Below are 22,474 nucleotides of genomic sequence, written 5' to 3'. Positions count from 1 at the left end.
TGGAGGATAGAAGCCCCTGGAGCTCTGGCTCTGACTTAGATAATGTCCTCAGAGCAGGAGAGGATAAGGCTCAGAGAAGGTGCTGGAAGGCTCTGCTTGGGCGGCAGACCCTGATGTGTGGCAGACCCTTGGCCTTGAGGCTGGAAGGAACCTTGGGGCAGGGCTGGCCTGGCCCAGCAGACCTGACTCCCTGCTTCCCTATTACTCAACTGGGACATTGCACCCCCTAGGTTTGGGGTGGAGAGTCCTGTCCTATCTGGAGCAGGGAGGAGGGGCAGAGTCCCATCAGTATGGTTAGGCAGCCAGCAGCCTGACTGAGACCACTGTAAGAGCGAGTCCAGCCCCGGGTTGTCACTTGAAGGGACTTTCCCTTCCCTGATGCTGCTCACCCCCTCAGCTGCAGGCTCATCCCCTCAGCTGCAGGCTCACTTGCTGCAGGCTCACCTGTTGCTCAACATTTCTCGGGTCCCCCCTCCTTCCTGGGTTCATGGTCTCCTCCTCTCCCCTGTCAGCCTTCTCCCTGTTCTCCTGTTCTCACAGCCTCTGCCCCCACACCCCTCCATGCACCATGCCCTCCTCAGCTCAGGCCTGTCCTGGCCAGTTCCTTGCTGCCCACAAGGATCCGTATGTGGCCATCTACACAACATGCCTAGTAATGCTTGGACTGATGTGTGGAGTTCTTGGGGTAACAGAGGGACCCCCAGACAGTGAGCTGGCCAACCCTTATTCTGGGAGGGTACCTGGACAGCTGTCTTGCTCCTTTCAGCTCAGATCCCACCCCCTAACCCCCCACCCGCTGTCTACCTTAGGGAACACCTGTGTGAGCAGCAGGCCGAGCTGGATTACCTGTGCGGACGACACACGGACACCCAGAGGAGCTCCCGGCTGGTGAGTGTCCGGGGTGAAGACAGTAGGTGGTCTCCACCCTGGGCCTGTGGTATTTGTGGCGAACCTTCCTCTCCGGGTTCTGGGAGGAGAACAGACAGACGGCCACCAAGGTGCACGTGTGCCCGATGACCCCATCCATCCCTCAGGCCTTGGCAATCTGACACACCAGAGCCAGTTCATGTGAGTCAGGGCAAGTGGCCATTTCTGAGTGTCACGGGCCCTGCCCCTGCCCCAAATGAGCCTGCATGTCCTAGTGTCCAGGGTGATAGTTTTCTACGGATATCAAGATGTGGGGCTCACAGTGTGGGGTTCACAGGCTCTGAGTTTGATACACTTGCTCAGTGTATCGAAAACCCAAACCCAAACAGCAGATTTCAGACAAGCAAAAAGTTTTTGCTCTAAGTCTATGACCCTGTGAACTATGTGTACCAGAAGCTTAAGTCCCCAGCAGGCGCCCTGCACTTTACCTCCAGCAAGGGACCCCTTTTCCCTGTCTCTGTGGCCCCTCTGGCTCCTTCTCATTCTTCTTTAACTTAGGGGTCAGAACCTGTTCCCAAGTCAGGTCCGGCCACCTGCCCTTACTAAGACAATTAAAAGAGCCAAATTAAAAGTGGAAAGCAGGCTGGGTGGTGGTGGCACACGCCTTTAATCCCAGCACTCGGGAGGCAGAGCCAGGCGGATCTCTGTGAGTTCAAGGCCAGCCTGGTCTACAGAGTGAGTTCCAGGAAAGGTGCAAAGCTACACAGAGAAACCCTGTCTCGGAAAGGGAAAAAAAAAAAGTGGAAAGCAGAAAAAAGAGATTTATTCACTGTGTTAAGAAGAGGAGGATCTGGGGCTGGAGAAGTGGCTCAAAGGTTAAGAGCACCGGCTGCTCTTCCAGAGGACCCGGGTTCAATTCCAAGCACCCACATGGCAGCTCACAACTGTCTGTAATTCCAGTTCTAGGGAATCTGATACTCTCACACCAATGCACAAAAAATAAAGCTAAATAAATTATAAAAAAAGAAGAGGAAGATCCACTAGACACCCCAAAAGTTTACTGGTCTTTTAAAGTTTAAACAGGGAAAGGGATGTGCACATGTACATCCCGTCAAGGTGTGGTCCCACCCACCTCCGTAGATGGACATCAGCCTCATCCTGTAGAACCGTGTGGAATCTCTTGAGAGACATGTCCCCCACATTAGGCCGGAGACCTTTTCCTTCTCCAGCATGAACTTCCTGAGAAAGACCCATTTCTCTGGTATTTGTTGTTTCAATAGTTGGATAGACATATTGAGAGACACCCCTCAGACTGTCTTCATTTCTACAAAGCAGATTATGTATGTCACCAGCTGCTGCCTGGGGGAAGTGTCACCCAGCCTGCCTTGGTCACACACCAGGAGCAAAGCTGGCATGTCTTGTCACACATCCCGGGATTTTCCTCACAAACTGTGTCTGTTCTTCCAAATTCAGTCTTATGTAAGGCCTTCAGTATGGCACTGGGAGAATGGGAGGAAACAGTGGGTTGTCTGCTATAAAGTATCACCCAGACCCCTCTGGTGGTCCCTCAGGTCCCAGCTCCCACGACTCAGAAGACTTGGGTGTCAGCAGAGTGGAAGGCCCCAGCCTCACGTGGGTGTCAGCCACATAGGAAGGCAGGGCCTGGCAAGCTTGGAGCTTCCCTCTGTAGGCGACTGGGTGATGGCCAGAACAGAGGGAGGGGAGAGGCACTTCTAAGACCTCACCCATTCCTGGCCCACCTCCCCCAGGAAGTGCTGCCATCCCCACACCGTTCCCACACCGTGTCCGCTCTCTGGGGTCTCGAAGTCTCCCTTGCTTGGGCAGACAATGTAATAAAGAGGCCTGCTCAGCAGTCACAATGCCTGATGCTAAGTCACACTGGTGTCGGGGAAGGGTCAGGACCCCACAGTGAGGACAGGGTACCTGGGCCCCACAGGGAGAGTTCCATAGGTTTCCAAGAAGACCGTTTTAATGTGTTAGATTTATTTATTTATTGGCGTGTGTATGGGGGGGAGCAAAGCAGGTATGCACCACCCCAGTGCCCGTGTGGAGTCGGAGGACAGCTGTGGGAATCGGTTCTCTCTTGGCACCACCTGGGGCCCAGACATGGAACTCAGGTCATCAGCTTGGCGGCAAGCACCCTCGCCCGTGAGCCATCGGGCTGGCACAGTGCTTCTTCCTTAGCTGACGTCTGACTTTTAGGATCTAGCACTCACTCACGTGGGTACTACCTCTCTCCTTGTCGAGACAAAATGCCCGGCAAAACGACGTCAGAGGAGGGTTAGTTTTGGCTCAAGGCACGGCATCAAGAGGGCCAGGCAGCAGATCGCATCTAGGAAGCAGAGAGAGGTGGAGGGTGCTACTTAGCCGGCCCTTTCCTTCCATGTAGCCCAGGACCCCAGCCTCTGGGGTGCTATCACTTTCATCTAGGGTGGGTCTCCCCACCTCAGTTAAGCCAATCTAGAAACTCCCTCCCGTCCAGAGGTTCATCTTCAAGGTGATTCTAGACAGAGGCTGTCAAGCTGACGGGCGGTATTGACCACTGCAGTGACCGATGCCCATTTCACATAGGAAGAAAGGGAGACTCAGAGAGGTTGAGTAACTTGCCTGGCGCCCACAGGGAGATAGTGCCAGACCTGGAACTGGCTTGCCCACAGTGCATGCATTGAATTCGTTTTTCCCCTGGGCACCCATGGCCATGAGCAGGGCAGGCTGTGGGCGTTGGCTTTTGTCAATGAGGCCCAGGTGTCCAGTGACAAGGGGTCTCTGGGGCTCTGACACTCTCCCTCTCTCTGCAGGCTTTCTACTATGACCTGGACAAGGTGAGCCCATGTCCCTGTGTGCTCCCCAGGGTGGGTAAGACTGTCTGAGGTGGCCTTCCATCCCAGCTGCCCTTGGGCAGAACACTTGGGCGTCCTCTCATGTTACAATCGGGGGAAACTGAGAGCCCAGCATGAGCCCCCTCTAAAGCAGCTTTTCTGTTTCTGGGAGAAGCAAATGCGCTTGGTGGAGAGACACATCCGGAAGGTGGAGTTCCACATCAGTAAGGTGGGTGTCTTGGGAATCACGGGGCATCATGGGAGGGGCCACAGGGAGTCATGTGGGTATCTCTTGTGAGTCAAGGGGAGCCATGTGGTGTCCCTGGACATCATGTGGATGTCACAGGCACCGTGGGGGTGTCATGAGAATGTAGCAGGTGTCAGGCTGGGTGGTCATGGGTAGCTGCAGAGGTAGAGCTGATAGTTTGCTGAGCTGCAGTGAGTGACAGCAAGGTCTCAGCCCTGGGGTGGGGCTCCGTCACTGGCCTGTACTTTGCTTTGCTGCTTGGTCTTAGAAGGCTCTAACTGTCCCTGTGTAGGCAGGCAGGAGGAGGCTCAACCTACAGGGATGTGCCCACAGTCCCCTAGCAAGTCCCTTAGGCTTGGCTTCTCCTCCTTCCTCACCCTCCTTCTTCTTCTGGAGAGAGGGTCTTACTGTGTAGCCCTGGCTGTCCTGGAACTCACTCTGTAGCCCAGGCTGGCCTCGAACTCACAGAGATCCGCCTGCCTCTGCCTCTTTGAGTGCTGGGATTAAAGGTGTGTGCCACCACCGCTCAGCTTCTTTAGGCTTTCTTATAGTCAGTTTGCAAACACATTCATGAGCTCACCTTCCTCCCCAGACCTGCAGGGTGGGCAGCTGTCGTAGCTCACTTTCCACTGCACAGTTGGGACTCATGCTGGTGCGTGACATGGTCACTAGTGTCTACTGTGCTCTGAGTGTGTGTGAGTGACCCTAGGTGCTGGGGTGCTAGGTGGTGGCTAAGAGCCGTGAGCACCACAGGGCAAGGCCGGGCTAGGAGACGGTTCTTGAAGGAACAGATGTTGGGAAGGGACTGTCCCTCGGTGTGGCCCACAGCCTGAATGTCTGCGGCAGGTGGATGAGCTCTATGAAGGCTATTGTATCCAGTGGCGTCTGCGAGATGGCGCCTCCAACATGCAGCGTGCCTTCAACAACAGCACCCAGAGCCGCGCCTCCCGTGAGAGCCTGCAGGAGCTGGGCCGCAGCCTCCAGGAGTGCATGGAGGTGGGCCAGCCGTGAGGCCTCTCCGCCCCAGCTCCCTCCGCCCCAGCTCTGGGGTCCCGGGCAGTGGCTGGGGCTGGCAAGTGACTGACCCACTTGTGGACCTTGCAGGACATGTGTCTCATAGAGGGGGCCTTGGAAGTTCACCTGGGCGAGTTCCACGTCAGGATGAAAGGTGAGCGAGCACCAGGCCGGCTTGGGCTTAGTGTCAGCTCTTCCCAGCTGCCGGGAGAACCTGCTAAGGGTGGGCGGTGTGGGCCAGAGGCCCAGGGTCGAGAGGCCCAGCCCTGACTGTTGACCTTGTGATAGAGGGCTCATTGCTCTCTGAGGTATGCTATGATGCCCTCCACCCTCTTGACCATCAAAACCTCTATCAGTCCCACGTTGTCAGGCACACCCCTGTACCCCTGGGTCCCCGTGGTCCCTGGGCAGGGGTGGAGAGGAGACTAGCCTATTTCTGTGTTCCAGGCTTGGTGGGCTATGCGCGCCTCTGTCCCGGAGACCAGTATGAGGTACAGCCAGGAAGGTCCTGGGAGGGAGGTCCCCGGGTAGGCAGTGAGGGGACTCCCCTGGGTCTGCCTCTGCACCCTTCCTGTACCTCACTTGCAGGTGCTCATGCGCCTGGGCCGTCAGCGGTGGCGGCTAAAGGGCCGGATCGAGCCGGATGACAGCCAGACCTGGGATGAGGAGGAGAAGGCCTTTGTGCCCACCGTGCACGAGAACCTTGAGATCAAGGTAGGACAGGGCTCGGGCTGGGCCCTGGTGCCTACGTGCTGAGCTCAGACACCACCGTCCTGTCCCTCATGCCCAGGTAACCGAGCTCCGAGGCCTGAGCTCAATGGTGGTGGGTGCTGTGACATGCGACATCGCCGACTTCTTCACAGCCCGACCACAGCTTGTGGTGGTGGACATCACTGAGTTGGGCACCATCAAGCTGCAGCTGGAACTGCTGTGGAAGTGAGTGATTCCTATGCCATCCCTGCCCTCACCAAGGCCACCCAGCTCCTGGTGCAGGGGAGCCCAGTGGCCCCGCCTGCTCCCCAGGGGCCTGATGCACTCCAGACCTGCTCCTGCATAGCCATCCCTGTCCTCACCCATCCTACCCCACAGCCAGGCCTGCCTGGCCCTTACGGAGGTCTGTCCCCTCCTCCCTCATGTCTCCTGTGACCTTGAATTCCACTCTCACATCTGGACACATGTCAGCGCCAGCTGAACCAGGACCCTTTCTAGACATTTCTTTTCCTTAGCTCCTCAGAGGAACTCTCTTCTGCAGACCTCCTCTTCACTGCCTCCTGTCGTTGGCTGTCCCCAGTCCCTTCCAGTCCAGGGCTGAACTGCCACCCTGAGGCCCTCCTCTAGGCCACAGGGTTTGGGGCTCCCTCCTGCACCTTCAGGAACCCGTGGTCTCCAGAGATTTTGTTGGCAGCACCTTGCATTCCTGGGGCGCCCCTTCTCTGTCTTCAGAGCGGGTGTGGCAGGGTAGGAAAGAGCTGAGAACATAGTCCACCTCAGGCACCTAGGATGCCCTCAAACGCCTGCCACAACCCAGGCCAGTCACTCTTTAAGTCCCTGACCTGCTGGCCACAGGTGCCCTGAGGGGGAGATACAGCAGGCCTCTGGGCTCCAGGCCTTCCTGGGGGTACTCTCAGCTGAGTACCTTGGGGTACTCCTCAGCTGAGGGCCATGCTGCCTCCTGGCCTCTACCCCAAACCTCGCCCACTAGCATGAACATCACTCCTAGCTGACCTGCAGCTTTGGGATGGGAGAAAAGTGGGGTGAATTCAGTTCTGGCCCTGATTCTTGGAGGGGACATTGGTCCAAGCAAATCCCTTGTCTCAGAGCCATCATTTCGTCCCATGTAGATAACCCAGCCACTCACCAGCCTGTGGGGGCTGTGGGAAGACCCACAGAGCTCTTACCTACAAGGGTGACTTTGCAAGACAAGGCCGCTGCCCATGACTGCAGAGCGCGGGGTCTCCACCTGCGTCCCTGATGGTCTCTGCTCTCCTCTGTAGCCCCTTGGACTCTGAGTGCCGCCTGGTGTCACCCAGCCCCACTGGCAGGTTCTCCATGGGCAGCAGGAAGGGCTCCCTGTACACCTGGACACCACCCAGCACCCCCAGTTTCCGAGACAAATACTACCTGGTAAGTGAGCCTCTTCCCAGTAGCGTGAGTTGCTCTGGACTGGGCAGTGAGGGGCGTGGCCTGCTTGGGGTTCAGCTTTAGGGGGTGCAGGGCTGTGTGGCTCAATCTTCTGCTGCTTGCGGCCATGGAAATGGGGCCGGGGCTGGGACCTGCTGTCTGTGTGTGTTTGTGGAGGGGTGTCCTCTGCCCAGCCATGGCCTTGGCCTCACCTTGCTGGGGAGACGTAGGGCTTCCAGGAGTGTGATCTGGAGCCATGTACAAGAAAGCAACCTTCTCCCCATGACCTCCAGGGCCAAGGTCCCCTCGGAGGCAGGGCCACCGTCCTCTCCTTTCCTGGGGGTGGTGGTTGTGTAGGCACTGAGAGCTGTGTACACAGGCACCGTCAGCGTTTTGCTTGGTAGTGTCCTTGGATGGTCCCTCACTTCCAAGGATCTTCCTTAACAACCCCGGCCCACACTGCCCACACTAGACTGTGTTTACTCAACAGACACGGAGGTCATTTCAATGTTGTGCTGTGCCTATCCACAGGCACACGAGCGATCTTCAGTGAGAACATCTCTCCCAAGCTTGCACCCTTCCAGGGTCCCAGACCCAGGGCTTGTCCCCCTTTATGTGTGGCCATCAGCACACAGGTGGGGAGACACGTGGCGTCTCTCTAATATGGAGTCTGGGCCTAGAGACCAAAGCAGTTGGGAAGGGGATCACTGGAGCACTTGGGGTGTGCAGGGATGGGCTCCCAGAGCAGTGGCGTCTGAACTGGGACCCTCGATATTGACAGTGCGTGTACAGGGTGGTTGGAGGCAGAGAGCACAGTCAGCACAAAGGTCCTGAGGCAGGAGCATGGCAAACATGAAGCAGTGAAGTTGAAGTTTAGGGGGAGAATTAGAGGATGCAGTTAGCTGCATCAGCAGCTCTGGATGCAGATCACCATCACCCTGAGCACCTGGGCACGCAGCGGGCTCAGCCCAGTCCCTGGGGTGGCTGCTGAGGTTGCTCCTGCATCCCCTCCCAGTCTGTCCTCCGGCAGCCAATGCAGCAGGCCTTGCTGCTAGGTGGGCCCAGGGCCACCTCCATCCTCGGCTACCTGTCTGACAGTGAGCTCCAGGGCCCCCGCCTGCGGAGCCAGAGCCAGGAGCTACTCGAGATGGACTCCTTCAGCTCTGAGGACCCCAGAGACACCGAGACCAGCACTTCCGCATCCACCTCAGATGTGGGGTTCCTGTCCATGCCTGCGGTACCCACAGCGTGCATAGAAGAGGGGACCAGGGAGGACCCCCCACCCTTGGGCCTGTTGCCAGGCCTGGCCCATCCAGTCGGGGGTGTGCTTGTGGAACAGCCTGGCTGGAGGGACTTGGGAGGAGAGAGGCTGGCCCTGCGGCAAGATGCCCCAGTCCACAGCCGCGTGGAGCCGCGGAGCCGGAGCCGGAAGGGCCAGGAGGAAGGAGATGGGGCCGGAGTAGAGAGGCCTGTGCAGGAGGTCCTGGACCTGCTGCGCTCTGCAGATCCTTCACAGCCCCAGCTCCGGGAGCTGGAATACCAAGTCCTCGGCTTCAGGGACCGATTGAAGGTATGCCCACTCTGCACTGGACAGCAGCACCACTCTGCTGCTGGCCTGAGGCCCGGGAGCAGGCGCAGGGGCCAGCCAGCAGCCCATGTGAGCATCCCAGCCTCACCCCTACGTGACCTGGGTGGGCCGAGCCTCTCCCGTCCTCAGTTTCCCCACTTTTCAAGGCCCAGGAGGAGAATACCAAGGGGAGGCCGGAGCGCACAGTAAGTCATTTGCTCTGTGTCCATTGAGAATCTTCTGATGTGAGTGGGTGCTTGGGGCTGTAATTTAGGATTAAGAACTTTGGGCAGACAGAGCTGAAGTCATGAAAGGCCCTGCAGCTACCTGCCATCCTCGTCTGCATGGCCGCCCAGAACCTTCCCCTCAGCAGTCACTCAGCCAGAGGATGTCCTCTGGCCACAGCAGTGGCTCTCAGAACTGCTGGCCTAGACAGATGGCTTTGTTTACATTTTTAAATACATAAAATAAAATGTGGACCACACACGCCAGCTTCTCCAGCCCACTCTTGGGTATGACACATTTTTTGCTCAGAACTATGCAACACAGGCTTCTCTTCAAAAATTCTCTTTTATTGTTTTGTTTTGTTTTATTCATTCTCAACCTGGACCTCATATCAGCACAACTGAGGGAAAGTTCCACTTCTCATCCACCCTGCCCGCCTACCACCTCACAAAGGCCCTGCCCGTCTACCACCTCACAAAGGCCCTGCTCTAAAGTTCCAGGAACAAGAATCTGAGAAAGAATACCACCCTTGCTTTTACTTTCCCAGTGTGTATGATGGAACTGTTTGAGTTGGAGGCACACAGCTTCTGTCACACTCCTGTATTGTGAAAAATCACATGCACGTTGTAGGACCCTGAAATAGCGCAGTCATTCAAAACACCAACGAGACACTTCTCCTTTCTGGAAGTAAAGGACAGCTGAGGACAATAAAAACAATGACAGGCCCCACTTTCAGCTTGGATTCTAAAGGGGAGTCACCCACAGAGCACACTTAGACTTCTCTTCTTGAGAAATGATCTCAGTCTTGCTAAGAAGCCCAGGCTGGCCTTGAACTCCAGATCCCCCTGCTTCAGCCTCCAGAGGCTGGGATGACAGGTGCATGCCACCATCCCTGGCTAACTTACACATTTATTACTATTGTATATATGTATATATTTGCCTGTGCATACATGCATGTGTCAGGTGCTCTTTGGCCAGGGGAGGGCATCGGATCCCCTGGAGCTGGGGTTACAGACGGTAACCCATGGGGTGCTCTGCGTGAACAGCCAGTGTTTTAACCACGGAACCATCTCTCCAGCCCCATATGCTGCTGCCATTTTTCCAGGGGGGGAAATTCCCAGTTGTTGAGTGTGCGCCCTTTGGGCTGAGGCTAACTGAAGGGCTGGCTGCTCCGGCTCCCTGCAGCTGCCTCCCTTTCCCTGCCACGGTCACGTGTCTCCCCCCCCCCCCCCCCCCCCCCCGTGTGCCCTTTGTCAGGAGTTTTGCTGGGTAGAGGGCCCCGTGTGTAGGGCTGTTTGTAGGTTCGTGCTCCGAAGCCCAAGCCCCAGCGTGTCTGGTGGTAACAGTCAGAGTTAGAGGAGTTTCCTTCAGGCGGGAGGTGCAGAGAGCTGACGGGAGGGCAGGGGTGAGGCCACGGCACTGTTAAACTGTCCTCAGGGCTGGGGACCTGAGTACCTGCTGTGTAAACATGGGGACCTGAGTTCACCCCCATGACCCTGCTGGGCGGTGGTGGCACAGACCTTTAATCCCAGCACTTGAGAGGCAGAGCCAGGCGGATCTCTGTGAGTTCGAAGCCAGCCTGGGCTACAGAGTGAGGTCCAGGACAGCCACCAAAACTACACAGAGAAACCCTGTCTTGAAAAACAAAAAACAGAAAGAAAGACAGAAAGAAGAAAGAAGAAAGAAAGAAAGAAGAAAGAAGAAAAAAGAAAAAGGAGGGAAGGAGAAAGAAAAGAAAGAAAAAAAAAAAAGAAAGAAAAAAGAAAAAAAAAAAGAAAGAAGAAGAAAAGATAAGGCAGCCTTGTGGCAAGCACTTTGGCACTGGGGACGTGGAGGCGGGGGCTCCCTGGGACTCGACGGCCAGCCAGTCTAGCTTAACTGGCAAATGCCAGATGCCAGTAGGAGGGACCTTAAAAACAAACAAACCAGAAAAACCAAACAACAACCAATAAAACAATGTGGACAGCTCCTGAGGCATGATACCCAAGGCTGTCCTTGCATGGCCCCTCTGCATACACAAGCACACATGTACAACATGCACAACACACACACACACACACACACACACACACACACACACGGAAAGTAAAACAGTTTTTAAGCAAAAGTGCACCCGTGGGCCTTGTACTTCCTGGCTGGGGGTTTGTAGTGTGGCCCGGGGGCCACGGCTCCACGTTTGCTGGTTTGCTGACATCATAACTACCTCAACTCACAAGAGCCCACCGTGTCCATCCGTGTCAGTGTACATACATGCACACACATGTTTGTAGAGGTTTGCACCCATTTCAGGTTTGCAGCCTTGTTGGGCTGCGCCTGGGGTGTGGCTGGTGTGGACTGAGGCCTGATGTACTGGGTGCTGGAGGGACCCAGGCCTGTAGGCAGCCCTGGATTGGAGACAGAGGTCTCTGGACGACTTGACCAGTGGTGGGTGGTGGTTCCCACATGCCTCCCCATTCACAGCTCACCCACAGCTTCTGAATCTCCTCAGGCGACTGTCAGCATGAGTGTAGAGCAGGTTTCTAGGGTTGCCGAGAAATGAGCCATGGCGCCGTTGGGCAGCCGGGCAGGGGCAGCTGGGACGGAGCGGCGCCCCCTTGTGGGGGAAGCCCTGCCCTGGTGTTCCACACCTGGGCCCCTCTCCCTGTGCTGTGTCCCAGGGGTGCTGGGGAAAAACAGGTGAGGACTTTCAGATCAGTCTCTCTGGTGACCTTCCCTTGCTCAGGTCATGCCGGCGGGACACCGGAAGCGCCACATGCCAGGCCCATTCTGCTGAGCTGGCCTGTGCTGGGGTCAGTGTGTGGGGCTGGGGCTGTCCCATCCTGGATGGATGGCTGTGGGAGGGCAAGGCCATCATCCTGGTGCTTGTCCACAGCCCCGCGGGGTGCAGCCGGAAGCTGTGTCAGTACAGAGCCTGATGGACTGTATCCTCGAGAGCTTTGCCTTTCTGAATGCCGACCTTGCCAGTGACGAGCTGTCCCTGTTTGGGGGCTCCCAGGCTCCTGAGTGAGTGAACACCAAGGGGAGACACCTCTGGGCTGCTGTAGCTCCATGCTCGTCTCTCGAGTCCTTGGCCCCATCATGGGTCGTTTTTCTGTGCCTCCTCTCCACATCACTGTCCCCACACAGTAAGCCTTCATGGTCACTGAGGAGATCTCAGGCAATAACAGCAGCACACAGCAGAACCCTGACCTTGACCTCAGTGCCTGCATGATGACCAGCCTCCCTAGGAACTGCCTTGCCCATCACTCTCTCTGGACCACCACCCATCTGCCTTACCACCTACCCTGATGGCCCAGGGCCACTTCTATCCCCAGACCTCAGCATCACAGAAGAGAACTGTCCCCATTTCTTCCTCCCATCCAGTGGTCCCACAGGGAGATTCCAAGTCTGCTACCTTCCCGAGTGTGATGAACCAGTTGGGCCTCGGTGGGGTTCAGCTCTGCCCTGTGAGCCATTATATCCCCACCCTGAGTCTAGGCTTCCTGCTCCCTTCACAGAAGAGCAAAACGAGGCTCTGACGATCACCCAGAAGCGCAGCCTCAGGCCCCCTGGGCAGCCCTGCTCCCACACCTGTTTGATTTCCAGCCAACTCTCCCCCTTCCCTCACTGAACCCCTGGACCTGGGGCCCGACTCTCTGATCTGGAGCTCTGGGGGGTGGGGTGGGGCCAGGGAAGGGTCCCTTCGCCAAGCCCATGGTCACTCAGTTCTTTTGTCTCCTCAGGAGGGACAGCCCCCCACCCCCTCGGCCATCATTGAAGGTGTCATCCAGTGAGCTCACAGCTGGTGCCCCTGAGCTGGACACACTGCTCACCGTCCACCTTCAAGTCTGCAAAGCCTTGCTTCAGGTGTCTGGGTAGGGCTTGGCCAGGGTGGGGTCGGGGCTCAAGGTGGCAAAAGGCCTGGGGCCAGGTAAAAGGAAGCCACCCTGAGAGCCCGTGCCACGGAGGTTCTGTGGCAGGAGGTGAGGAACCATGTGGGTCTCAGGGAGCCGAGCCCAGAACCAAGTGGGTGGTTGTGATGTGCAGGTGTAGGTACCACACCAGTCCAAACTGGCTCACCCATAGGAAGTATCCAAGGCGGGCTTCCGCTGTGATACTCCCAGGGTCCAAAGGCTGTGAAATGGCCCTGGCCCTCTGCTACTGCTTTATGACGTTTGGCTGAACTTGGGTGGGCTGACCCTGGAGGCTGGGGGCTTAGGTCAAGGTCTAGAAGCCACCTTTAGGGTAGGGCAGATGTGGGCAGCTGGGAGCAGAGATGTACATGCCAGGCTAACCTGAGCATCTCGGCTGATTCTAGAAACTGGCCTCCCCTAACTTATCGACAATGGTCCAGGACTGCCTGCTGGAGGAAGCAGGGCAGCAAAGGCAGGTTCTGGAAGTGCTTTCAGACCTTGACTTTGAGCAGGTCAGCAAGGCCAGGTCGGTTGAAGAGAGTAAGTAACAACCAGCCCCACACCCAAGGCCTCGCCTCTCCCCCCCCTCCACTGATGGGTGGATTACACGGGCTTGCACACCTGTGCATCTCGGTACACCGGGGAGGCCACTGCTGGGTTCAGCGAAGCCATTCCCACCACGTCCTGGTGGCTCCTCCAAGGAGCAATGGCTGTCACCCCAGTTCTTCGTCTGCCCCTGCGGACCTCTCTGGAGAGTCCAGCTAGTCCATCCGGGTGGCTGTGGGAGTGGCTGGCCTTATGAGCGGGCACAAGGAAGGTGCTTGGAACCCACACTGCTCCTTTGGAGGGACACGGGCCTGAGAGGGGGTCCCTGGACTGGGTCTCCCGCCCTCCCTTCGAACCTCGGGTCCTGGTGCAGGGGGTTCTGGTGCCTGTGGCCGCTCCTGCCCAGGCTGCTCAGCAGCTGCTCGCTCTCAGTCATCCCACAGGTCCCTCACAGGAAGGGTGGCTTGGCACTGTGGCAGGGGTGCACACAGCCTGGCCGAGTCCTGGCTTGCCCTTCCTCCACACTCCTCAGCCAGCTCAAGAAGACGTTCCTACATCGAGTCCGAGGGAAGTACCCAGGCCAGCTGGAAATAGGTAGCGTCCTCCTTGCTTGTCCTCTTCCACAGGAATCGGGGTGCTACAACTGAGGTCTTCATGCTTCGGGCCCTCTGTGTCTCCGTGCATGTCTTCACTGCCCTGGCCCCTGGGAAAGCAGGCTGTGAACCCGTGCCTCCCACCAAGCCTTGAAGGGTTGTTAGAGGAGGATGTGCGGGCAAAGTGCCATCCCGGGGTCCTGAGATCAGGCTGGACCCTTCCTGAGGGCAGCTGTAGCATTTTCTTGTGGAGCACGTGAAGGGTGATGCTCCCGAGGGTGGTGCTCCTGACGGTGGCATTTGAAGTCTGGACGTTCCTCCCACCCTCTGGATTGCTTGTGTTTCCAAGGCTCTGGCTCCGGGATTCAGGGTTCACGGCCGTGGTTATTGGCTAGCTGGTACGCCCCTCTTCTCTGTCAATTAAAGAATTAAACGTCAGGAAAACAGCCCAGAGCTGAGTGAAGGTGCACTTTATTGGCAAGTGCTACCAACTTCTGGGGTAGAGAAGGCTCAAGAAGCCCGAGTCTGTTGACTCTAAGGAGGCCTCCCTGGGATCCGCTTTCCCAGAGTCCCTTTCAGCGGACACAGACCTGTTGACTGAGAGTCCCGCTGAGGCCTCAGCTCCTCTCATGGCCCTTCCCTCTGCCAGTGTGTCGCAGGCTCCTGGGTCAGGTGGTCGGCTGCGGTGGGCTGTTGGCCACAGCGGGGCTCCAGGAAGAGCAGATGGTCACCTGGTTCCAGTTCCACAGCTACCTGCAGCGGCAGGACGTCTCTGACCTGGAGAAACACCTCACCCAGCTCACCAAGGAAGGTAGGGCCTGGCCACGGCCACGGCCTGGCAGCAGGTCACAGCTCACCCTGGGGGCTCTGCCCCTTCTGGCTTGGGCCACAATGCAGATGGCATGCAATTCCTCCTCCAGCTGTCAGAGCTGAGAGGAGGTGAACAGCCCAGAGCAGCTCCGGGGAAAGGAGGCGGGAGCCTCAAAGTCTGCACTTCCGGTTTCTTTTTGAGTCAGGGTCTCACTATGTAGCTTAGACTGACTTCAAACTCACCATTCTCCTGCCTCAGTCTCCCAAGTGCTAGGATCACAGGTGTGCACCACCGCGCGCAGGTCGGCCAGTGGTTCTGTTCGTTTTCAGGGTGCGTCCGATGCATTTGTAGGAAGTGTCGGCCGGGATGCGGTGTTGCCTCTCTGCCTCGGAGCTGCCCCTGTGGCGCGGCCGCTGAGCCCGCACCGATGGTTCCTGCTCCCCTCTTTTCCAGTTACTCTCACTGAGGAGCTACAGTGTGCGGGCCCAGCCAAGGCCTTGAGGAAGCTGCACGGGAAACGTCTGGGCCAGCTGCAGCCCCTGCCCCAGACACTTCAGGCTTGGGCACTGCTGCAGCTGGATGGACCCCCAAGGCTCTGCAGGGCTGCCAGAGCACGTCTGGCCAGCGCGGCCAGGAATAGAAGCTTCCGGGAAAAGGTGTGGTGTACGCACGGACACGCGCGCGCACGCACGGGCACTCTGGCTGGGTGTGCAGGAGCACAAAGTGGGTGATGGGGCTGCACTCACCAGATTTGAGATTAAGAGTGCTTTAAGAGAGTTGAGCGAGGGGCTGGAGTCGCTAGGGCAGGGGTTCTCAACCTTCCTAACGCTGGGACCATTTAATATGGTTCCTCACGTGGTGCTGACCCCAACCGTTATTTCGTTGCTACTTCATAACTGTGATTTTGCTACTGTTGTGAGTTGTAAATATCTAGTATGTGACCCCCAAAGAGGTTGAGACCCACAGGTTGAGGGGTACAGCCAGTACCAACCAGCTCACAACCAGCTGGGCTTGGTCTCCCAGACCTGGGCAGCATCTTTCTAAGGGGTGCTTTTAAATTTTTAACATTTATTTATTTGTTGTAAGTGAGTGTGTGTGTGTGTGTGTGTGTGTGTGTGTGTGTGTGTGTGTGCGCACGCGCGCGCGCGCCACATCTTGAATCTGGAGGTCAGAGGACAACCTGAGGGAAGTCAGTTTTCTCCCTCTACAACGTGGGTTCCAGGGTTCAAATTCAAGTGAAGCTGGGCATTATGACACACGCCTTTAATCCCAGCACTCGGGAGGCAGAGGCAGGCGGATCTCTGTGAGTTCGAGGCCAGCCTGGTCTACAGAGTGAGTTCCAGGACAGCCAGGGCTACACAGAGAAACCCTGCCTCGAAAAACAAAACCAAAAAAGCTTTGTGGAGTTCACTAACTAAGCCAGGTAGTGATCAATCTGGGGTTAGCCCAGCTCCTGACAAAACACCTGTCCCCAAATTGACAGGTCTCACTCCAAGTTTTGTTTAGAGAAGGGCTGAGTTTGGGTGACTGGAGCGTCTGCAGTGTGTTCAGCCCTGCTGGGGACCTGCCCGCCCTGGCCCCTCTGTCCAATCCTGGTCTCTTCTTCCCCAGGCTCTGTTGTACTACACCAACGCCCTGAATGACGGTGACGCCAAGCTCCAGCGGGCAGCATGCATGGCGCTGCAGCAGCTTGGGGTGAGCTTGGGTCTTCCCTACTGACAGGAGGCCACCAGAGGCGAGGGCTGAGGCAGCAGCAGCAGCCGCACCTTCAAAATGCTTTCACTGGAACGGGGCGGGAGTGGCAGAGCAGCAGCAAGAGGACCCTAGACAGCCAGCCTCCCAGACTCCAACACAGAGACCCCACTCCAAGGGACTCCCTGCCCAGCTCGACATGTGTTAACATGATAAATTCTTTTTTGTTTGTTTGTTTGTTTTTCAAAACAGGGTTTCTCTGTGTAGTTTTGGTGCTTGTCCTGGAACTCACTCTGTAGACCAGGCTGGCCTCGAACTCACAGAGATCCGCCTGCCTCTGCCTCCCGAGTGCTGGGATTAAAGGAGCTGCCGCAGCCACCACCCGGCATAAATTCTTGTAAATGAAAAAAAGACAAAGCACGGACATGTGAAAACTGCCTTGTCACCCTAGCCCTCAGTAGAAGTGACTGGCCACCTCTGGCGTGTTTGCAGGGACATGAGCACCCTGAACATTTTAAACACGACTTTCCAGTGAGCAAAGGGCTGCATGCCCACAAGCACGAGGAACTGAGTGGAATTCCCAGAACTCCCTAAAAAAGCCCCGAGTGGCGGAACGCACTTGTCATCCAGTGCAGGGGGGGTGGGGGTAGAAGCGGGGGATTCCAGGGCTGGCCGGCCAGCTTAGCTTATCAGTGAGCTCCAGGCTAGGAGAGACCGAGTCTCAAAACATGGCGTGGATAGCACCTGTACGCTCTCATTTTGTTTGCATTGTGTGTGGAGGGGGGCACACGTGGGCACTCTTCACACAGTCACAGAAAAATGTACTTTTCATGCATGGGGTGGGGGGAGGCAGGTGTGAGGGCTGGATACCCATGATCCAGGGCCAGCCTGGGCTTCATAGTGAGATCCTGTCTCATAAAGGCCACTATGAGCATTTCTGTCAATAAGGTTTTATAAGGAGCCACACTGGGTTCCAGCTCATTTTGCTGGGCTGGATGACACAGGGTGGCTTCAGGCCTGTGAGCCACGCCTTTCCCGCTCCCCCTGCACTCCCACAGTGGCGGTGAGGGGACCTTGTTCGTTTACACCCATGCTGGGAGTCTGCCCGTAACCTTGCTTCTCACTTGCACATGGGCGTTGGCTCAATGCAGAGGCACCCACTGCCTCCACTGGCTCAGGGCTGCCCCCAGAGGTCACCTGCTAAGGCTCAGGTGCTGGGCGAAGGGGTCAGAGGTCCCGTGGGAGCGCTGGCTGTGGATGTATGGCCATCAGGGAAGAGGACGTCAGGGTTTAGCAAGTCCCAGGAGGCAGCAGGGTTTGTTAGATGGAGTCAATAGACTTCCAAAGGTGTCGCTGAAGGGCCGGAGGCAAAGTAAGAAGCCCGGAGGCCTCTAGAGAAGGACAGACAAGGCCCCAGGAACCACGCCAGGGCTGGCACTGCAGGGGTGACCCGATGCGGTCTACCTGCTGCTTAACGAGCCCTCTTCCTCTGACCTCCCAGGGCATCGAAAGCATTGACCAGATCGCCAGCCTGTGTCGGTCTGACCTGGAGGCCGTGCGAGTGGCCGCTCGGGAAGCGACACTGTCATTTGGTAAAAATGCAGCCAAGGCCCGTGCTGCACAGTGGGGTCCCCGAGTTCTAGTGGAGATGGGGGAGAAGAGACCACCTCAGCGGTCAGTGCCGGGCTGCTAGGGACCCTGCTGCAGGCCACCTGTGCTCCGCGGCGCCTGCTCGGTGCAGCTCCCATCCCAGCAGGCTGACGGCCAGGGGGTAATTTTCCCCCATTTAGTCTATGGCCCTTGGCAAATGGAGAGCAGGGACAAGGCCAAGCTAGTGTCCCGGAGACCTCCGACACGGAAGGCTGTTTCTGTTGTGGATGGTTCAGACAACAGTGGGGGCAGGGGACCCCCAACCACTACTGTCCTGCCCCCTCTAAAGATACCAAGACCTGGCAAAGCAGAACACCAAGGTGGTGACAAGCTGGTGATGGACACCTTTGTGTTCCAGGTGAGAAAGGCCGCCTAGCTTTTGAGAAGATGGACAAACTCCACTCAGAACAAGCAAGCTACCAGGAAGCAGATGTTGAAATCACAATTTTCTAAGACGCTGTGATCAATGAGCTCCAACCCAGTACCGTCCTTCCTTGATGCTGTCCAGCTTCCCAAGTGCCCAAGCTTTGGGCTGAGCACCCCAGGCACTCCCTCCCAAGGGTGGGCTGGTCAGGATGGCGACCTGAGGTTTGGGTCAGTACCTAGCCCAGGGGCACAGTGGTGTATTCACAGAGCAGGAGGAAGTGGTATGTGGGCCTCTAAGGCTGTGGCCTCCCAAATGCTGTTTTCACCCCTTGCCTTCCTGGGGTGCAGTGCCAGGAGCAGCTGGTGCTGGCTGAGGATCAAGGGTCCAAGACAAGATGAGGCTCCAAGACAGACATGCATGGATTGTGAGCTCCCTGCACACGCTGAACGGGACAGAACCGGTCTGATAAACATAGGCTCAGAGAGCTGGCTGGTGGACAGGCCCACTTCCAGCACATGCCAACCTGAGGCCCATTAGATGAACTGCTTCAGAAGCCAGAACCGAGGTGGTTTTCATTGAGGCTGTGGGTTTCCTACTTCAGCAAATAAAACACCCAAAACAGGGCATCTGAGATGCTCATGAGGGGCCGAGTGGCTCTTGGGGTTGACTGAGACTCCCCCATTTAAGAGTTGCATGGACCACGTGTGCTGACTTATCTTGGTATTTATTTCATGCCCTCATTCATGTCCATTTTCTGAAATCTCAATTAAAAACTCTGTAGTGTATGGTTACCAAGTAGATAAGGTTGTGTCTATATAGCCAGGGCCACAGGGCTCTGCAGGACCCACTGAGGATCCTCCCTACACTCTTGATTCCTAAGGCTCATGGCAGGCTGCCCTGCTCTGGGGACACTGAGGACACCCCAGGCCTTTGCCCCACTGCCCTTGTCCCAGTTACACATGCTGCTGCTGTTCTCTGTGAAGGTCCTTTCAGTTGTGACAGTGGGCACCACACTTCCACTGTTCTGTGGCTCCAGGACCACAGCAGGGACCACCAACCACACAAACCATGGTGAAGCCTTGGGAGGCACAGGACTGTTTTCTTTCTTTTTTGCAGGGGGTGATGGTGGTGGTGGCATTAAGACAGGGTTTCTCTGTGTGGCCCTGGCTGTCCTGGATCTCGCTCTGTAGACCAGGCTGACCTTGAACTCAGAGATCCACCTGCCTCTGCCTGAGTGCTGGGAGTAAAGGTGTGTGTCACCGAATAGGACTGTGCTTTCTACTACATCTGCCATCGCAAAGCCCGAGGTGACTTTGAAACAGTCCCTTGGAGGCCCTACATGCTGAGTCTTGGACACAAATGGGAGGTCACACAACTTTTTGGGTCTCATTTGTTTGTCAAGTACACGTCAAATGTGGCTTTTCAGATGTCCTGAGATGGGATGACCATGGTGTGTGACAGGCAGCTGGCTAAGGTGTGGTTTGGAGCCCGAAACAGGGATTCCAGTGACAACCGGGAGTCTTGGTAAAGTGCTCCAAGGCACCAGAGGGTGGGTTCCTGAAAGAACAGTGTGGAGGCCCAGAGTACCCAACAAGCTCTGCAGCTAAGGCAGGTTGGCCAGGCACTGGCACACACAACCCAGAGCGCGCTAACCCTGCAGGGCAGACATCTACCTCATGCTGCAGGGACGGACAGATGGCTGCCCATCCTGGCTCAGGTCCATCAGGTAAAGAAATAGAAGCATCTCACATCTATGTTCTTTAAAAACATTTATTGTTGCAACTAAAATGCAGACCCATTAGTGATATGGCAAGTTGGAAACGGTGCAGTCCGACAGTTCTGTGAGGTCACAGAAGACCCTGAGACACCCCCACCGGGGCATGCACCACCCCCACCCACCTGCAAAGGTATTATACCGGAACACATTTTTTTGTTGTTGGTTTTTATTTTTGTAAAAATGCTTTATTCCATGGCCATTTAAAAAAAAAACAAAACAAAACAAAAAAAAGAACGACCTGCTGAGTAAATATTGGCTTAAGGCTACAGCAGCCTGCTTCCTCCAACACAGGCAACGGGGCGGAGAGCGCCTGTTCTCCAGGACATCCACCAGAAGGCTACTGTACACACCCCACTACAGACACAGCCCACTGCTGACGGCTCCCAGCCTGGACCGGCTGCGCCACCTCTCCAGGCTCTGCGGGCAAGGCCACCACCATTCCCACCAGTGGCTCTGTGCTGGCTTCTCTGGGTGAAAGGCAAAATGTGAAATGCTGGCAAGAGGCAGTTTGGAGCTCCAGCTGCCTTCGCTTCTTGTTTTAAAAAGCCACCCAATGTGGAGGTCTTAAGTTCCTCTCACAGGAAGAGTCATGAGCACCATCATCAGTGTCTACCAGGCTCAAGAGGGGCACACCTCTGGGCAAGGTGACAGGCCAGCGATGACAGCGGGCTGATTCTAAGGACTGTCACCCAGGGTTGCTCAGGAGGGTGCTTCCCACAAGCTGCCTTGCTTCCAATCCTGGCCTGCTCCAGAGGAGCGTGAACTTGGAATGGAGGGGCAGATTCCAGAGGTGGAAGGGCCCTGCTTGCCTAAGTGTCCGGGGAATGAGATGTGACCGTGGAATGTCTGAGGTGTGGTGGGGCTTGGTGGGGCAGGCCAGAGAGCCTAGCGAGTCCTGCCAGGAGGGAGGCAGTTTCTGCACTGGACAGCACTGCTCCACACAGAGTGGCGGCTGCTCAGCAACAGCCACATCTGGTCGGAGTATGCAGAGGTGGCTGGACATGGGCTGTCAGTGAGTGGGCATCTAAGGTCCCCATGTCAAACGCATGGCACCACCAGGGCAGGAGACTTCGTGTTTTCTACCTAACAGGGAAAGCGGAGGCTGGGAACGGGATGGACAAGGCCATGGGGAGAAAGCCCAGCCCTCATTCTCGAGCATCACGTCAGTAGCCACAGGGCCTTTACACACGAGCACTGTCCCATGTTCCTGAAGACTACTCCCACCACCCTCCAGCGCCTGTTCCTGGCCCCAGTCCTGGCTGCACGTGGCTCCTGTCAGCCTCGTAATCCTGGCTCTAGTGCAGGACTGATATGATACTGTCGACAGAGCCCTGGGTGCCAGGCTGACACCTTACATGACCAGGTTAGGACGTGCTCATGCAGTGGGGACGGACGCCTTTGGGAAAGGTGAATAAATAGAGTGGAGCACTTTCTAGGGAGGGGGTAGGGCCTTGTGCTGCCATGAGCCAGGGCGCTGCCTCTGCCACCCCCTTGCACTCCTCACCATGGTCGTGGGCTCGGTACTCCAGGGAAGGAAGTGGAAGGATGCAGAGAAAGGGAGATGCCCAACTGAAGGAGATGGTGGCTGTGGGAACAGCATCCTTTGCAGCTTGCTCTGCTGGCCAGTGCTTCCCACCACGGCCACTGTGGCCTGCAGTGAGAGGCTGGAAAGCAGGCTGGGCTGCTGGAGAGCAGCAGCCTTAGGAAAGCGTGTGCCCCCCCACAGCCTCAGCCACAGCCTCAGCCACGGCAAGCGCTCAGTGGTGTTTTAGGAGTCCTGACTGAAAATCACCACTCAGGAAAAAGTCTTTGCAGTTTGCAAAAATCATCTGATGCCTTCCAGGAGGGGACTGAATGTGTCAGAGGTCGGAAACAGTCCTGCGAAGTGGCTTCCATGACACCAAGGCTCCTTCCTTCCTTCCATCAGTCACGCTTGTACCTCAGCAGTGTGGTTCTACCACGGTGGGGCTTACCTTCCAAATGAAATGGAAACTGCAGGGTGAGCGCCTGCAGCCACCTTAGGTGAACTGACCCTGAGGCAGGGCTCCCAGGGGACCCCTTTACAGGGACGGGATGGTGAGGGCTGGGAAACGAGGAGGAGGAGGGCGCAGCTGAGTCTGGAAGTGCAGCAGGGACACCTGAGCGAAGCAGAGCTGGGCTTGCTCTTCAGAACCAGCCGGTGCTGCTGCTCCCCTCACAGCGGGGCAGCTCCAGGGCACCTGCCAGCTCAGGGTAACAGTGGGGGCCGCCCAAGCCAGCAGGAG

General features: G+C 56.8%; 1 protein-coding gene across 3 annotated transcripts in view; it reads left to right on the top strand.

Annotated features, from left to right (window-relative positions):
- Ripor3 (RIPOR family member 3) overlaps positions 1-19,224 on the top strand; it is a 75,047-nt gene extending 55,823 nt beyond the window's left edge. For 2 of the 3 annotated variants that reach the window (XM_028868581.2, XM_037205574.1), the window contains 19 exons: positions 810-888; positions 3,687-3,710; positions 3,883-3,936; positions 4,801-4,950; positions 5,059-5,122; positions 5,416-5,459; positions 5,557-5,682; positions 5,759-5,904; positions 6,963-7,092; positions 8,105-8,659; positions 11,754-11,884; positions 12,604-12,727; positions 13,179-13,314; positions 13,753-13,914; positions 14,563-14,724; positions 15,178-15,380; positions 16,336-16,419; positions 17,918-18,008; positions 18,425-19,224. In XM_028868581.2, coding sequence (XP_028724414.1) covers positions 810-888; positions 3,687-3,710; positions 3,883-3,936; positions 4,801-4,950; positions 5,059-5,122; positions 5,416-5,459; positions 5,557-5,682; positions 5,759-5,904; positions 6,963-7,092; positions 8,105-8,659; positions 11,754-11,884; positions 12,604-12,727; positions 13,179-13,314; positions 13,753-13,914; positions 14,563-14,724; positions 15,178-15,380; positions 16,336-16,419; positions 17,918-18,008; positions 18,425-18,519 — 2,560 coding nt within the window. In that variant the 3' untranslated portion in view covers positions 18,520-19,224. Of the gene's footprint in view, positions 1-809; positions 889-3,686; positions 3,711-3,882; positions 3,937-4,800; positions 4,951-5,058; positions 5,123-5,415; positions 5,460-5,556; positions 5,683-5,758; positions 5,905-6,962; positions 7,093-8,104; positions 8,660-11,753; positions 11,885-12,603; positions 12,728-13,178; positions 13,315-13,752; positions 13,915-14,562; positions 14,725-15,177; positions 15,381-16,335; positions 16,420-17,917; positions 18,009-18,424 lie in introns of those variants that run through there. The other variant, XM_037205575.1, reaches the window with a different exon arrangement.
- Positions 19,225-22,474: the final 3,250 nt, after the last annotated feature.

This window comes from Peromyscus leucopus, chromosome 4 (genome assembly GCF_004664715.2).
Source record: "Peromyscus leucopus breed LL Stock chromosome 4, UCI_PerLeu_2.1, whole genome shotgun sequence".
NCBI classification, from domain to species: Eukaryota; Metazoa; Chordata; class Mammalia; order Rodentia; family Cricetidae; genus Peromyscus; species Peromyscus leucopus.
Note: the sequence above shows the minus strand (reverse complement) of the source record. Positions and strands in the feature narration are given on the sequence as shown.